Source organism: Pelobates fuscus, chromosome 6, assembly GCF_036172605.1.
Source record: "Pelobates fuscus isolate aPelFus1 chromosome 6, aPelFus1.pri, whole genome shotgun sequence".
Taxonomy (NCBI): Eukaryota; Metazoa; Chordata; class Amphibia; order Anura; family Pelobatidae; genus Pelobates; species Pelobates fuscus.
In genome coordinates, this window is record NC_086322.1 from 184,774,214 (window position 1) to 184,791,500 (window position 17,287).

Genomic DNA, 17,287 nt, shown 5'->3' on the forward strand with positions numbered 1-17,287 from the left:
TAGGACCACACACCGGAAGCATGACAACTACCAACTCCAATAAGGAGGCGGCATTTTTTGCTGCCCCCTGGAAAATGTCGCCCAAGGCAAATGCCTTGTTTGCCTCCCGGCTAAAACGCCCCTGCCTCCTCCCAAAACCTAATAAAACACACTTAGAACCAGGACATTACCGACCGATTTCCCTTCTCAACATGGACATCAAATTGTTCACCAAAATCCTTGCAGACCGCCTTAATCCCCTCCTGCCCCAATTTATACACCCATACCAAGTAGGCTTCATACTGGCATGACAGGCAAGCGACAATACAAGACGGACATACGACCTCATATGGACTGCACAATCTAGACACATCCAACCCTTTTTCTATCACTCTACGCAGAAAAGGCCTTTGACAGACTACTGTGGCACTACCTATTTGCCGCTCTTGAAAAATTGGTATTCCCACAAACATTTATAACCGCCCTGCAAGTGCTATACTCCACCCCACAAGCCCACCTACTACTACCACAAATACACCCCCCCTCCTTCACAATTCACAACGGTACCCGCCAGGGATGCCCTCTGTCCCCATTTCTCTTTGCGCTGAGCCACTCCTGCAGACCCTTAGACACAACAAGGGCATAAAAGGCCTGAAAATTCACGAGGAGGAGTATAAAACCGCAGCTTACGCGGATGATCTACTCATCACAATAACAGAACCAGTAACATCCCTACCACTCCTCCTGCACACCCTAGACACATATGCCAGAGCATCAGGATACAAACTCAATATCGACACCTACCCCTTCGACTTCACACCTACTCATATGAGATACCTAGGGGTAGCCATACCAGCGGACCTTTCCCACAGTTACGCACTAAACTACACACCCACGATCCAAATGTGTAGCCTCATGTTGACTATCTGTGCCATGTGTTGGTGGATAATAGTTTTGTCAGGGCCCCGGGCGCCAGGGTCTCTCTCTTCCAGGGTGGTTGCTCTTGTCTCCAGGGTCGCAAGGGTGGCACGTACGGAGGAGATCTCCGTGTGCAGGGTTATCTTGACTTCGTCCACCTGTTTCTGGAAGTCCTCCTTTTTGGGTAGCGAGGCAAATAGTGTGAACCAGTCAGGGGTAGAAGGTTGCGACCTATCCAGCTCTGGCGTCCATCCTTCCTCTGACACTGTTGAGCCCCGAGAGGCCGGCGCCATATTTGAGGCCTCGAGGCGTGATGCCAAGACTGGCGGAGTGTGAAGGTAACTCTGGATAGATGCAGATGAGGGCTCCCCTCGAGGCAGTCATTTTAGGCTCTTTTAGTTCAGCCCATGGATGCAAAGAAGTGCTATGTGTAGCGTAATTAGGGCAAGTGGGGATGGAGCCACAGAATCAAGTGGCCATCTCTGTCCAGCATCAGACCACTCCCCCCATTATTTTAATTTAATGTTACTATTTTATTGTAATATATTCCACAAAATATTCCACAGTGCTTTACCAGTATAGATATGGCCAACACATATTAATCTTAAATCTAAATTTTTGCTCATACAATGCAGCCAATTATTTGTACCTAAAATATTGTCATTTGTATATGTCCACCATCTTAAGATACATGCTATATAATATATGAGTCTGGGGCTTAACACACTCACACTTTCCTTTGCTGACCTATTCTTTCTTAACTTTGTGTTTTTCTGCTGCAAATTAAAACATGGATCTTTCATTGAAAAACCCTCTACAGCAGTAATTCACTGTGTGTTTGTCTGTGTGTCCCGTATTTCTCTGGACTCAGAGATTGTGAGCTGAAACTCGGTGTCTAGCTTCCAAATCGCAATTTAATCGTGCATACAGCAGCCAAACAGAGATACTCAGCTGTGGAAGCAGGCAAGAACAGGAACTGAGAAAGTGCTTAAAATGCTTTTTCTTGCTACCTGACTGCTGGTTAACCCTTGCTCTCATTTCACAAACTAGTAAAATTGCAGTTATAATCTAACTTAATGAAACAAGAGAAACCAAATTGAGATGGCCTTAAAAATGTGCTGAGCATGGTAGAAGTAATCATGTAAGGCTTTAGGGTAATTCTGGCCACATCCTTTAAAAACATGGTACGAGAGGTATAAAATATACTGTAATACATATGTCAGCAAACATTCTTATTCTTTACTGGTACTTTTATGGGATTTACATGGTACTATGTAAAACATTCAACAGCCATGTGACCAACCTTGTTCCTTTATTTAGCTGGACACCCTCACTGACATAGCAGCAGAGACAAAGAAGGAGGTAAGACAACACACACACACACACACACAGACACGTTTACAGGTATATACTTTAAAAGCAAGGCCTTATTTATGGATTACATAGTTCACACATCCATACTTTTCTATATCTAGTCTTAGGATAACCAGAGTAAAGTTTAAACCTACCATATTAAAGGACACTTTAAGGATCATTAGATCCTGCTGTAATTCTTATGGTGCCAAGAGTTTCCTGGCTACTTGACTCTTGCCTGGATATCTCTGGTGCCTCTAGTTCAGCCTTCTCTTCAGTTACATCCAAAGTGGAATTTCCTCTTCCAAATTTGACATATCAATGTATTCCCTATTTGAAAAGAATTTACTGACACTCTCAGCCAATGAATTCTTTTTAAAGTTGGGCAGAATTGATGTCACCCATGTGGTACTAGGGACCTTCGCATCAGTGATTTCTAAATAAGAGGCTGGGCTGGTGATATCTGGGGTAGCCAGATAAGTGTCATACTGTTAGATCAGAATGGGACAGGAAATTCCTTACACTTTGTTTTCAAAGTATTCTTAGATATAGTTCATAATATGCAGGATTACTCACTTAACAGGTAATTGTTGGGAACGTACCAGAGCACTTCTAATTTGAGGCATAAATATTTACAATTCAAATATTCTCAGCTATTTAGATTGTTATTTTGGCCTAATAATGGTATATTCAGTGTTTAGCTCATGCCTTGATATGGTTTTAAGCCCAGGTAATTAGAACCCTTTCTCCTATCAGAGTTGTTCACTAAACCGGGAATTATTGGCAACTTATCAGAAAATAAGAAACTTTAGGCCAACAGAACAGAAAATGGATAATAACTAAGGCCTCAATCTAAAAAAAATCGGCTTTTCAAATGATCACAAAGTGTTAGAAAAACTTTCAAATGATTAGTCTATAGAAGTCATCATTGAATAGGAAATTTTGTAGATAAATCCTTTGAAGTTATTTTTTAACAGATTGAGATAGTTTGTTTTTTGTTTAAATATATGTTTATTGATTTATTTCAATGCCGAACAAAATTGTGCAGTAATTTTTTTTTGTAAGTTTTGCATAACCTCTGTGATTATATATGTATACTTTATCATACATTATTACGATTCAATGCCACTGATTGATTGCTTCATTTCTACATTCATACCTAACGTAAGCTACATACATTCTACCAAAAAGAATAAGCATACAAGAAAAATGTTAAACAAAAAAATGTTATAACAAAAATAAATAAACAGATTGAGATAGATTGAAAAGCTTATTAAAAAATATTAAATCGAGGCCTAAGTTGGATTTATTTTTATATTTAACTATTTTGATCAAAATTCCCAGATTAGTAAATGGTCTGGTATGAGTCTATATATTATATACTGTTGTTATTTTTCAGTTAAATTGGAAATTATTGAGAAATAGCAAGGAAAATGAAATTGTATACAATTTTTTGCCAGATTGAAAAATATCTGTAACTGCTATTTTCCGAACTTTTTTTTTTTTTTTACTTAAAAATGTTCTGTTTCCCATAGGGAAAGCATTGGATTGGCTAAAATCGGCACGGGGTGGGGCCAAATGCCGTTTTGGTCAATCAGGTCCTCCTCATAGAGATGCATTGAATCAATGCATCTCTATGAGGAAATTTCAGCGTCTCCATGCAGAGCATGGGGACGTTGAATGGCAGTGCTGCTTACTGCGCAGCCCTGAGCCAGGAAGCACCTTCAGTGGCCATCTGAGGAATGACCACTTGGAGGTGTCCCTAGGGGCAATGTAAACACTGCCTTTTCTCTGAATAGGCATTGTTTGCATTAAAATGCCTGAAGTCAATGATTATACTCACCAGAACAACTACATTAAGCTGTAGTTGTTCTGGTGACTATAGTGCTCCTTTAAGTGTGAACTGGAAAAAAAGAAATATCCAAGCACATCAGAGGAGCTGAAACATTGTCTCCACTTCCTTCTTTCATATAAAAAGACTGCCTTTTAGAAGAAACCTCGGGTGTGCCTTAATATTTTTTTTTTTTCTATTTTATGTCTTCAGGGATTGGCCCTCCCTTTCTGGAGCAAACAACATAAGTGTGAACTGTCAGAAATTAATTGTAAATTCAAGGAGAATTTAAATTTTTAGAACAAAATTGAAAACAAGTCAGCTATATATGGTTATACTTTGGTTATTTTGGCCTTACATTTGAAAATTAACTTTGAATTCACTTTGCATTCCTGAAAGTACACACCTCAGTGAATGACCTCATTTGAATTGACTCTGTATTCCCCCCAAAAATACTCTTTACAGAATAACCTCCATATTTGTAAAATGTTTGCAAAAAATGCTGATTTAAGAAATTTCCCCAAATCAGTTATAATTACAGCTTGTAAATTTTAGCCTAAATTCTGCAATTCAGATTTCAATTCAATGCAGTTATTTGTATAATAACTAAACCTTTGGTTGTCTTTTCAACAAACACCTATAGTCTAACGTCTACACCTATAGTTAGATTTCGTTTTGAAATGTAAAAGCAATCTAGACAGATATATTTTAATGTGTTTATCATACAATACTATTTCTGCAAGATTATACAATGGGATACATTAGAAAAAAATATTGTTGTGCTGTAAATTATACACAATTATAGAATACTTGCTAATCATGTTATGGAAATATACTCATCATCCTTGATTTGAATGCCTAAGTTTACTACATAGAATTATGTGCTGTGATTTCTGCTCTCGATAACAAAACACAATAAAGAGATAAGCCACAGGGAGAGATATCACAGGTAATAAAAAATGAATACCAAATATGTGCTGCTGAATCATATATACAGGTTCTAATAGCTGAGCATTGACATCAGAGCTGCCATCAGAAATTTTGGGGCCCTTGACAAAGCACAAAGTCTGCCCCCCCCCAGGGCCCGCCCACAAGTCCACCCACAGGACTCCTACCTAGTCCCCTGACATTGATGCAGGACTGAATGTGGTGTGTACAGTGGAAGTGAATTAGAATGTGTGTATTAGAGATGTCCCGAATAGTTCGCTGGCGAATAGTTCCTGGAGAACATAGCTTGTTCGCGTTCGCCACGGCAGGCGAACATATGCAATGTTCGGTCCGCCCCCTATTCGTCATCATTGAGTAAACTTTGACCCTGTACCTCACAGTCAGCAGACACATTCCAGCCAATCAGCAGCAGACCCTCCCTCCCAGACCCTCCCAACTCCTGGACAGCATCCATTTTAGATTCATTCGGAAGCTGCATTCTTAGTGAGAGGAGGGACAGTGTAGCTGCTGCTGATTTAATAGGGAAATCGATAGCTAGGCTGGTGTATTCAGTGTCCACTACAGTCCTGAAGGACTCATCTGATCTCTGCTGTAAGGACAGCACCCCAAAAAGCCCTTTTTAGGGCTAGAACATCAGTCTGCTTTTTTTTCTCCTGTGTAATCTAATTGCAGTTGCCTGCCTGCCAGCGTGTGTGTCAGGCTCACAGCGTATACTGTGCCCACTTGCCCAGTGCCACCACTCATATCTGGTGTCACAATAGCTTGCATTTAAAAATAACAAAACTTTTTTGACTGTAATATAATAGCAGTCAGTTTCCTTAACACGTGTGCGTTTCAGGGCCTGCAAGGGCACAGTGTCACACCAGTGCAACTCATATCTGGTGTAACAGTAGTGTACATTAAATAAAAATAGAAATTTGACTGTGAAATAATAGCAGTCAGTTTACTTCACACGTGTGCATTTCAGGGCCTGCCAGGGCACAGTGTCACACCAGTGCAACAAATATCTGGTGTAACAGTAGTGTACATTTAAAAAAAAAAAATACAATTTTGACTGTAATAGATTGAATAGCAGTTAGTTGTCTGCAAGCGTGTGTGTCAGGCCTACAGCGTCTACTCTGCCAACTTCTGCCAGTGCACAGTACCACTCATATCTGTTGTCACAGTAGCTTGCACGCATAGTACCACTAATCGAAAAAAATGACAGGCAGAGGCAGGCCACCCCGCAGGGGCCGTCGTGGTTGTGGTGCTGTGATTCCCTTTGGCCCTAGAATAATGCCCAGTGTTCAGAGGCCACGTACCCTGAACTCGAAAAGTTCTGAGGACATAGTTGACTGGCTAACACAGGACACCCAATCTTCTACAGCTTCCGCTCGGAACCTTGATGCACCATCCTCCTCCAGCTTAGCTTCGGGCACCTCTCAAGTTACCACTCGCCCTCTTGCCGCCACCACCAACACTAGCACCACAGCCGCTTCACTTGATCTGTCAGAGGAGTTATTTACACATCAGTTGGAAGAAATGAGTGATGCACAACCATTATTGCCAGAGGATGTAGATAACAGGGATATGTCTCAGTCAGGCAGCATTACACACATGGACGTACGGTGTGATGATGATGATGTTGTACCCGCTGCTGCTTCCTTTGCTGAGTTGTCAGATACAAGTGAAGCGGTTGATGATGACGATGAGTCCGTGGATATCACGTGGGTGCCCGCTAGAAGAGAAGAAGAACAGGGGGAAAGTTCAGATGGGGAGACAGAGAGGAGGAGGAGACAAGTTGGAAGCAGGGGGAGGTCGTCGCAAGGAGCTAGTGGCACAGTCAGACAGGACGCATCGGCACCCGGGGTCAGCCAGACAGCATGCCAATCAACGCATGCTGTTGCCACCACCAGAATGCCGTCATTGCAGAGCTCAGCAGTGTGGCATTTTCTTTGTGTGTCTGCCTCTGACAACAGCGATGCCATTTGCAAAAAGAAAACTGAGTCGTGGGAAGTCCAACACCCACCTAGATACAACTGCTTTGCGAAGGCACATGATCGCACATCACAAACGCCTATGGGATCAACACATTGTACAAGCAGCACACAAACTCAAAGCCGCCATCCTCCTCCCGGTCCAACATCTTCAGCCACGTCAACCACTGCTGTCCTACTTGCCCCCTCTCAACCATCCGCCACTCTGTCTCTCGCCTTGAGCAGTTCCTGCTCATCTGCCCACAGACAGGTGTCTGTCAAGGACATGTTTGAGTGTAAGAAGCCAATGTCACAAAGTCATCCCCTTGCCCGGCATCTGACAGCTGGCTTGTCTGAACTCTTAGCCCGCCATCTTTTACCATACAAGCTGGTGGAGTCTGAGGCATTCCAAAAATTTGTAGCTATTGGGACACCGCAGTGGAAGGACCCGGACGAAATTTCTTTTCACAAAAGGCAATCCCCAACCTATACTCGATTGTGCAAAAGGAAGTAATGGCATGTCTGGCACACAGTGTTGGGGCAAGGGTCCATCTGACCACTGATACCTGGTATGCAAAGCATGGTCAGGGCAGGTACATCACCTACACTGCGCATTGGGTAGACCTGCTGACGGCTGCCAAGCATGGAATGCGTGGCTCTGCAGAGGAGTTGGTGACACCACCACGACTTGCAGGCAGGCCTGCTGCCACCTCCTCTATTCCTCCTACTCCATCCTCTTCCATAACCTCCTCGGCTGAGTCCTCTTCTGCTGCTGCGTCTTGCTCCACATCAACGGCACCCCCCCAGTTTCCCAGGTACTATTCCACAACCCGGATACGGCAGTGTCACGCCGTCTTGGGGTTGACTTGAAAGCAGAGAGTCACACCGGACCAGCACTCCTGTCCGCCCTGAACGCACAGGTGGATCAGTGGCTGACTCCGCACCAACTGTAGATCGGCAAAGTGGTTTGTGACAATGGAAGAAATTTGTTGGCGGCATTGAATTTGGGCAAGTTGACACATGTGCCGTGCATGGCACATGTGTGTAATCTGACCGTACAACGCTTTGTGCATAAGTACCCAGGCTTACAGGACGTCCTGAAGCAGGCCAGGAAGGTGTGTGGCCATTTCAGGCGTTCCTACACGGCCATGGTGCACTTTTCAGATATCCAGCGGCGAAACAACATGCCAGTGAGGCGCTTGATTTGCGACAGCCCGACACATTGGAATTCAACACTCCTAATGTTTGACCGCCTGCTCCAACAAGAAAAAGCCGTTAATGACTATTTGTATGACCGGGGTGCTAGGACAGCCTCTGCGGAGCTGGGAATTTTTTTGCCATGTTACTGGATGCTCATGCGCAATGCCTGTAGGCTCATGCATTCTTTTGAGGAGGTGACAAACCTAGTCAGTCGCACCGAAGGCACCATCAACGACATCATACCATTTGTTTTCTTCCTGGAGCGTGCCCTGCGAAGAGTGCTGGATCAGGCCGTAGATGAGCGTGAAGAGAAAGAGGAAGAGTTGTGGTCACCATCACCACCAGAAACAGCCTTATCAGCATCGCTTGCTGGACCTGCGGCAACGCTGGAAGAGGATTGTGAGGAAGAGCAGTCAGAGGAGGAATGTGGCTTTGAGGAGGAGGAGGAAGACCAACCACAACAGGCATACCAGGGTGCTCGTTGTCACCTATCTGATACCCGTGGTGTTGTACGTGGCTGGGGGGGAAGAACATACCTTCAGTGAGATCACTGAGGACGAGGAACGGGACATGAGTAGCTCGGCATCCAACCTTGTGCAAATGGGGTCTTTCATGCTGTCGTGCCTGTTGAGGAACCCTTGTATAAAAAGGCTGAAGGAGAACGACCTGTACCGGGCGTAAGCAGAAAGTACCTGAAATGTTACCGAATTACCGCAAGTCGGAAAGGATGCAGCAGTTCCAAAATAAATTAAAAAGTATGCTTTACACAGCGTATAAGGGTGATGTTACAGCACAACGGGAATTTTAACAGGGGAAGAGGTGAAAGTAATACTCCTCCTCCTCCCACGACCACGCCGGCAAGGACAGGACGCTTTACAGACGTGTTGTTGATGGAGGACATGCGGACCTTTTTAAGTCCTATGCATTGCCACAGCACTTCGGGGTCCACCTTCAGAGAACGACTCGACCGACAGGTAGCAGACTACCTCGCCTTAACTGCAGATATCGACACTTTGAGGAGCGATGAACCCCTTAACTACTGGGTGTGCAGGCTTGACTTGTGGCCTGAGCTATCCCAATTTGCGATAGAACTTATGGCCTGCCCCGCTTCAAGTGTCCTGTCAGAAAGGACCTTCAGTGCAGCAGGAGGTATTGTCACTGAGAAGAGAAGTCGCCCAGGTCAAAAAAGTCTAGATTACCTCACCTTTATTAAGATGAATGAGGGATGGATCCCGAAGGGACTGACAGTGGGCGATACATTCGACTAAAAAAGGCCTGATGAGGGGGACGTAACAGGGATTAAACTGATAAGAATAGTACTACTTAACACACCACTCCTATCTGGTGGCACATTAGATTGCACGCTCAGTGCCCCAAATTTGAAGTAGGAGGACCGACCAAGCATCTTTTTCCATCTCCAGGTTCCTAAAATCAATGCCATATACACGTCCCCTGATAGGGGACGTAACAGGGATTAAACTGATAGGAATAGTACTACTTAACACACTTTATAATAATGCAGAGAGAGGCAACGCAGAGAGAGGAGTCTGAAGAAGAGGAGTCAGAGGAGGAAGGTGGCTTTGAGGAGGTGGAAGACCAAACACAGCAGGCGTCCCAGGGGGCTTGTTGTCACCTTTCGGGGACCCTTGGTGTTGTACGTGGCTAGGTGGAGGAAGAGACCTTCAATGACATCAGTGAGGACAAGGAACGGGACATGGCTAGCTTGGTATCCAACCTTGTGCAAATGGGGAGTTTGCGGTTGTGCAAATGGACTGTTTGCGGTGGGTTAAACGGGGAGTTTGGTCTGTCACTGTGAAGCGGGTGTAACCCTTTCACTACCTGATCGATACAACATCATACCTGATGTTTTAAAGCACGTTATTCCAAACAATTTAGGAATGTTAGGTGATTTATGCCCTTTATGGATTAAAACCAGACTCTGCATCAACTATGTAATTTTCCATGGGAGTTTTGACATGGATCCCCCTCCAGAATGCCACAGTCCAGGTGTTAGTCCCCTTGAAACAACTTTTCCATCACTAATGTGGCCAGAAAGAGTCCCTGTGTGTTTTAAAATTCGCCTGCCTATTGAAGTCTATGGCGGTTCGCCTGGTTCGCCCATTCGCGAACATTAGCGGAAATTCGCGTTCGCCGTTTGCGAACGGAACATTTTATGTTTGCGACATCTCTAGTGTGTATTAGATACTGTTTGTGCAGTGAATGCAGAGTGTGTGTTTGTTTAGCTGATGCAGTGTGTATAGTGAATGCAGAGTGTGTTTGTGTAGTGGATGTACTGTGTGTACAGTGGATGTAGTGTGTGTGTAGTGGATAATGTGTTTAGTGGATGCAGTGTTTGTAGTGGATGTAGTGTGTATTAGACACAGTGTCTGTGTATAGTGAATGCAGGGTGTTGGAATGTGTGGTGGGTGTAGTGTGTGTACAGTGAATGCAGGATGTTTGTGTAGTCAATGCAGTGTGTACAGTTAATGGAGAGTTTATGTTAGTGTAGTGAATGCAGAGTGTGTGTCAGTATAGTGAATGCAGAGTGTATGTTAGTGCAGTAAATGCAGAGTGTGCGTTAGTGCAGTAAATGCAGAGTGTGCGTTAGTGCAGTGAATGCAGAGTGTGTTAGTGTAGTGAATGCAGAGTGTGTTAGTGTAGTGAATGCAGAGTGTGTGTCAGTGCAGTGGATGCAGCGTGTTAGTGTAGTGAATGCAGAGTGTGTGTCACTGTAGTGAATGCAGAGTGTGTGTTAGTGTAGTGGATGAAGAGTGTGTGTTAGTGCAGTGAATGCAGATTGTGTGTTAGTGTAGTGAATGCAGAGTGTGTGTTAGTGTAATGAATGCAGAGTGTGTGCCAGTGTAGTGGATGCAGTGTGTCAGTGTAGTGAATTTAGAGTGTGTGTTAGTGTAATGAATGCAGAGTGTGTGTTATTGTGTAGTGAATGCAGAGTATGTGTTAGTGTAGTGGATGCAGTGTGTTAGCGCAATGGATGCAGAGTATGTGTTAGTGTAGTGGATGCAGTGTGTTAGTGAAATGAATGCAGAGTGTGTGTTAGTGTAATGAATGCAGAGTGTGTGTGTTAGTGTAGTGGATGCAGTGTGCTAGTGTAATGAATGCAGAGTGTTAGTGTAATGAATGCAGAGTGTGTGTTAGTGTAGTGGATGCAGTGTGATGGTGTAGTGAATGCAGAGTGTGTGTGTTAGTGTAATGCATGCAGAGTGTGTGTCAGTGTAGTAAATGCAGAGTGTGTGTTAGTGTAATGAATGCAGAGTGTGTGTCACTGTAGTGAATGCAGAGTGTGTGTTAGTGTAATGAATGCAGAGTGTGTGTCAGTGTAGTGGATGCAGAGTGTGTGTTAGTGTAATGAATGCAAAGTGTGTGTCAGTGTAGTGGATGAAGAGTGTGTGTTAGTGCAGTGAATGCAGAGTGTGTGTTAGTGTAGTGAATGCAGAATATGTGTTAGTGTAATGAATGCAGAGTGTGTGTCAGTGTAGTGGATGTAGTGTGTCAGTGTAGTGAATACATAGTGTGTGTTAGTGTAATGAATGCAGAGTGTGTGTTATTGTGTAGTGAATGCAGAGTGTGTTTTAGTGTAGTGGATGCAGTGTGTTAGTGTAATGAATGCAGGGTGTGTGTTAGTGTAATGAATGCAGAGTGTGTGTGTTAGTGTAGTGGATGCAGTGTGCTAGTGTAATGAATGCAGAGTGTTAGTGTAATGAATGCAGAGTGTGTTTTAGTGTAGTGGATGCAGTGTGTTGGTGTAGTGAATGCAGTGTGTGTGTTAGTGTAATGAATGCAGAGTGTGTGTCAGTGTAGTGGATGCAGTGTGTCAGTGCAGTGAATACATAGTGTGTGTTAGTGTAATGAATGCAGAATGTGTGTTATTGTGTAGTGAATGCAGAGTGTGTGTTAGTGTAGTGGATGCAGTGTGTTAGTGTAATGAATGCAGAGTGTGTGTGTTAGTGTAATGAATGCAGGGTGTGTGTTAGTGTAATGAATGCAGAGTGTGTGCGTTAGTGTAGTGGATGCAGTGTGCTAGTGTAATGAATGGGAGTGTTAGTGTAATGAATGCAGAGTGTGTTTTAGTGTAGTGGATGCAGATGGTTGGTGTCGTGAATGCAGAGTGTGTGTGTTAGTGTAATGAATGCAGAGTGTGTGTCAGTGTAGTGGATGCAGAGTGTGTGTCAGTGTAGTGAATGCAGAGTGTGTGTTAGTGTGTTGAATGCAGAGTGTGTGTGTTTTACTAGTGTATGCATGTTGTGCAAATGGAGCATTTTCCCCTCCCCCCCCCACACATTAAATGTAATTAAATGTTATTCCCCCCTCCCTGCTTCTTACCTGGTTCAGGGAGGGGGAGATTCCATCCCTGATGGTCCGGTGGCATTATGGCTCCCTATACTTGCAGAGGGGGCCCAGCAGACTTCAGCAGTACATTACAGCTTTTCCCTCTCTCTAACTCCAGTGAGTGTGGTGTGCGTGCCGCGCGGAGCATTGCCATAGTAACCCATAGAAGTTAGAGAGAGCAAAGATCTGTAACATTCAGATGCAGACTGCTGGGCCCCCTCTGCAAGTACAGGGAGCCGGGGGCCCGCGGATGCACATATATATAGCGATCATCGCTATATATATATATATATATGTGCAGAGAGGGAATGTGGGGCCCAGGACTGCCAAAGCAGTTCAGGCCCCCCAGGACCGCCGGGCCTGTGACAACCGTCATGGTTGTCACCCCCTGATGGCGGCCCTGACTAACACCCTAGGGCAAGGGTCAGCCACCTATGGCACAGCACTCACGGCTGCCAGAGCCAAACAGGGTGTGGCCTATCAGGAATCCTAGCAGGACTTCAAATATCTGCTAGTGCAAACCGAGCAGTGATTGCAGGTGGTGAGGGGCAATCCTCAATTTACGCATTGCAGCATTTAGAAGAAGTGATCTCAGATCACTTCCTCCCCACACTTGTTAGTGGGAATCTTTATTGGTGTAGAGCAGCCCGCAGCAGCTATCGCAGCTCCTGCCTTTGATCTGTACCTTGCCAGTCTGGTCCCCACTGCACCCCAGGAAGGCCAACCACACTGCTAGATATACATAGAGCTGCACAGGTAGTCCCTACAACACCACTGACAAGCTACATACACTCACACAACCCCACAAGCAGCCTCTCACATGCAATACCACAAGTAGTCCCACACATACACAATCCAACAAACACACAATGTGACATATCATCTGGACACACAATTCCACAAGCAGCCCACATACACAGCCGACATTCATAGGTATCATACACATTAGCACAAACTACTCATGAACTTATACAAAATAACAGCCCACATACACACAAATACAATGTAACAAAGCAATCACCACACCTATAAATAACACAAGTACAATACAGCAACATATGCACTCCATTTTTTTAAAAAAAAAATAGCTCTTCCAGATCTTGTTTTGACACAGTTCTACTAAAAGGTTGCCTACCTCTGCCCTAGGGAGAAGTAGTCTGTAAATTCCAAAAACAGTAGGGAAAAGCAACAATGTATCAATTTCAGTGAACATTATTACAACATAGAGGTCAAAAAGTAATTCACTCATGGGCCCAAGCACAGAGGTCACACAGGGCTGCAGTACAACATTAGAGAAACAGCAAACGTATAGAAAGTGCCTCTCGTCCTGTTAATCTCAAATTGATACATTGTTGCTTCTCACTACTGTTATATGTTTCTCTACTTTATGTAGGTGAGAATTTACAGGATAAGGATTGGCCCAACAAGGCCTTAAAGGATCACTATAGGGTCAGGGACACAAACATGTATTCCTGACCCTATAGTGTAAACCCACCATTTAGGTGGCTTGCCCCCCCCCCCCCCCTATAGCCCTCTAAGAAAGTGTTAAAACTCACCTTATTTTTAACTCTCCACGGGTTTGCCGGAGCTGGCCCCGCCCCCTTGATGACATTATCAAAATTTCCCATGGGCAAAGAATTGGATTGGCTAAAATCAGCAAGGGGGCGGGGCCAAACACTGTTTTGGCCAATCAGCAACTCCTCCTAGAGATGCATTGAATCAATTCATCTCTATGAGCAAAATTCAGAGTCCCCATGTAGAGCGTGGAGATGCTGAACGGCAGGGCAGGGCAGCCCTGAGCCAGGAAGCCCCTCCAGTGGCCATCTGAGGAGTGGCCACTTGGAGGTGTCCCTAGGGGCAATGTAAACACTGCCTTTTCTCTGAAAAGGCAGTGTTTACATGAAAATGCCTGAAGGGAGCTATTATACTCACCAGAACAACCACATTAAGCTGTAGTTGTTCTGGTGACTATAGTGTCCCTTTAATGTAAACTGAGGGAATTCACAATCATATGAGGTATCATTGATTTTTAGGCAGCATCTGCTAATGTTTTTGAGTTTTGTACTTCCTGTTAATTTGTTAATTCTTTAGGGCTAAGCAAAATTGACATTTTTATTTTTGTTGCTGCTATTTTGGTCAACACTTTTCAAGTTGGTATTTAACATACGAAAAAACAGCATTGCAGAAGCCTACAGGGCCGGATTAATAAAGCTCAGAGTAGCTATCTGCCGCCATAGACTATATTGGGGATACATTTATATCACCCAGAGTTCATGGAACATTTGTTCTATTTATTTAAATTTTTTCACGCTGTACCTGGATTCCTTGATTCTTACATTTATTTTATATAGTATACTTTCTCAAGGCTACTGTATATTTCAAGGCAACACAGCTAGCCACTTGTGTCTTTTGGCACTGTGGCTAGTATCTTGTGTTTTTTCTGTTTTTCCATTAGTGTCTTGGAGTTAGGCCCCTGGAGACCCCTGGAGTCTCCCCTTGGTACTGTTGTTGGTTTTCTTCTCGTCTGGAACACCAACATTGTTGGTTGATTTCCGGTAGAGACTAACCAAATTCATTTTTTTCCTGGTATTTAACATACTGTTTATTTAGAAGACCGTTCAATGAAGTGGCCCGGGTTCTGTGACCTTGTCATTTTAACACTTCAAAATAAAACATTACCGTTTTGCAGAAGCACCGATTTTTATCGTGAAAGGTTAAACAAACCTTGGATGTATGAAAGCAACTGGAGGGGCTTCAGCTGCAACGTCCGACTAAAACTCAGTCATGTTGCAGCCCCCCACAGGAAAGCGTTGATGCAATGCTGCATCATTATTAATTTGTTGTTACACATAGCTGGACCACAATTACTAGGGACAGGGACATCTTCCTAAAATGAGTCCACTTTTTTTTTCATTTTCCAAAACTTGTCAATAGAAATTGTCACTTTTATAAATTAACTTTGTTACACCGCATGTCTGACAACAAGTCCTGTTACTTCCTGATTTTTTTGGCTCAGTAAAGCTAAGCTAAAGAGGCAACAATTGCTCAGAGCACCTGCCTTGCAAAGCCTTCTCACTGAAAGGCATTGTGATTGGACAGCTACAGAACATCTAGGCAGTGTTAGAATAGGAGGGCTTGCAAAGACTGCGGGTTGGATGTGTAGCATTTTCAAGACTTTTTTATATTTGCCCCAATTTAAAAAAAATAAAAAAAATGCATACATGGTTTCAATGGGGTAAGTCCACCAAACAGCGATTTATATTTCTTTATTTTTGTATTTGTATTTTTGTATTTGGGCAGTGAGTGTTCCTTTAACTGAGAAAAGTTAAAAAAAAAAATACACTATCTTCACATTGCAGGGTTTTTACAATAATGAGCCATTTGAAGACTTGAGATCAGCTAAGATTTGGCCTGCTCCACTTTACAGGTGACACCATGCCAGCTTCTCAAGAGGAATACTGAAAGTAGGGAAATATAATAAGGAGAAATTAGAACTAGTTCACAGCGCAAGAGGGATTTTGGCATGCGATTGGAAACCGATGTTCTTTTTTTAAAACTAGAATTAAACCATTCAGTGTCAAGTAGCCACTTTATAGTTTTTCCCTTTTTATTTGTAGACTATGATTGCCCCCCTTTGCATGCATTTTGTCCACTGTAACACATTTTGTCTACTGTAACACATTTTGCCACATGCATTTTGTCCACTGTAAAACATTTTGTCACATGCATTTTGTCTACTGTAACACATTTTGCCACATGCATTTTCTCTACTGTAACACATTTTGTCACATGCATTTTGTCTACTGTAATACATTTTGTCTACTGTAACACTCTTCCTTGCTCATTGTAAGTAAATATCTGAAAAGATGCAACACAATGCAGTTTAGGAAAAGTTTAAACACAAAGTGTTATCTGTTTTCTTATCTCTTCCAGGCTCTGAGGAACACAGTTCCATCATTAAACAACAGAGACCACGTGGAGGAGAAGAGATACCAACAGGGAGTGCATTGTCATTTGGCAGTCCTAGTGTTGCTGCCTTACAGTAAGAGGCACAGTGAAATATCCAGCTTTAATTCAGGTTCACCACTGGATACTTCCTCTGTGCTGTGCATTTTAATTCCATTGGGCAGAGAGGACTTGTGTGTGTTCAGGAACCAGTCCTTCCAGCCCTCGGGACAAATTAGTCACACAAGTGCCACCTATTACTGTAAGTTTAATATAAGACCTGCTGAGCTCCATTGCAGGGACATTCCTCCAGTATGAGCTGCCTGGGATACATTGTTGCTGCCAGGCTCACCTGTGCCCTGCTGGTAGCCGTGTGGCTGCATCCTCGTGCAGCTGACTGCCAGGATATCGAGGACGCTGAACGACACTTCACTGAGGCTGTGCTGGAGCAATATGGACTCAATGGGAATATAAGTTTGGCCAATGTGACCGAAATAATGGAGGTCTGTGAGAAACGTGGGGAGAATTGGGGAGCTTCTGCCCTTAACCAGGTAAGCAGACAAAATGCAGGTTCTTTTTGCGACCTGGGCTATCTCTTGGGGCTGGGCATGGGGTCTGCCAGTAAAAGCTAGTAAGTGTTTTTTCAGGTGTAGAATGCTTATGATCAATCTCGAGGATACTGGGAATTGTTGTCACCCAATCCACTTATGGGAAAGTTACTTGTTACAATTCATAGTTTCAGTGTATACAAATCAAAAAAGCCATGTCTAAAATAATGAGCCAACAACTGATCCAGACACTCAAGGTCTTA

General features: G+C 43.7%; 1 protein-coding gene across 1 annotated transcript in view; it reads left to right on the plus strand.

Annotated features, from left to right (window-relative positions):
- Nucleotides 1–2,217: 2,217 nt before the first annotated feature.
- SLC39A8 (solute carrier family 39 member 8) overlaps nucleotides 2,218–17,287 on the plus strand; it is a 71,851-nt gene continuing 56,781 nt past the window's right edge. Inside the window, exons 1-2 of the mRNA XM_063458567.1 lie at nucleotides 2,218–2,259; nucleotides 16,465–17,027. Coding sequence (XP_063314637.1) covers nucleotides 16,791–17,027 — 237 coding nt within the window. The 5' untranslated portion in view covers nucleotides 2,218–2,259; nucleotides 16,465–16,790. The remainder of the gene's footprint in view (nucleotides 2,260–16,464; nucleotides 17,028–17,287) is intronic.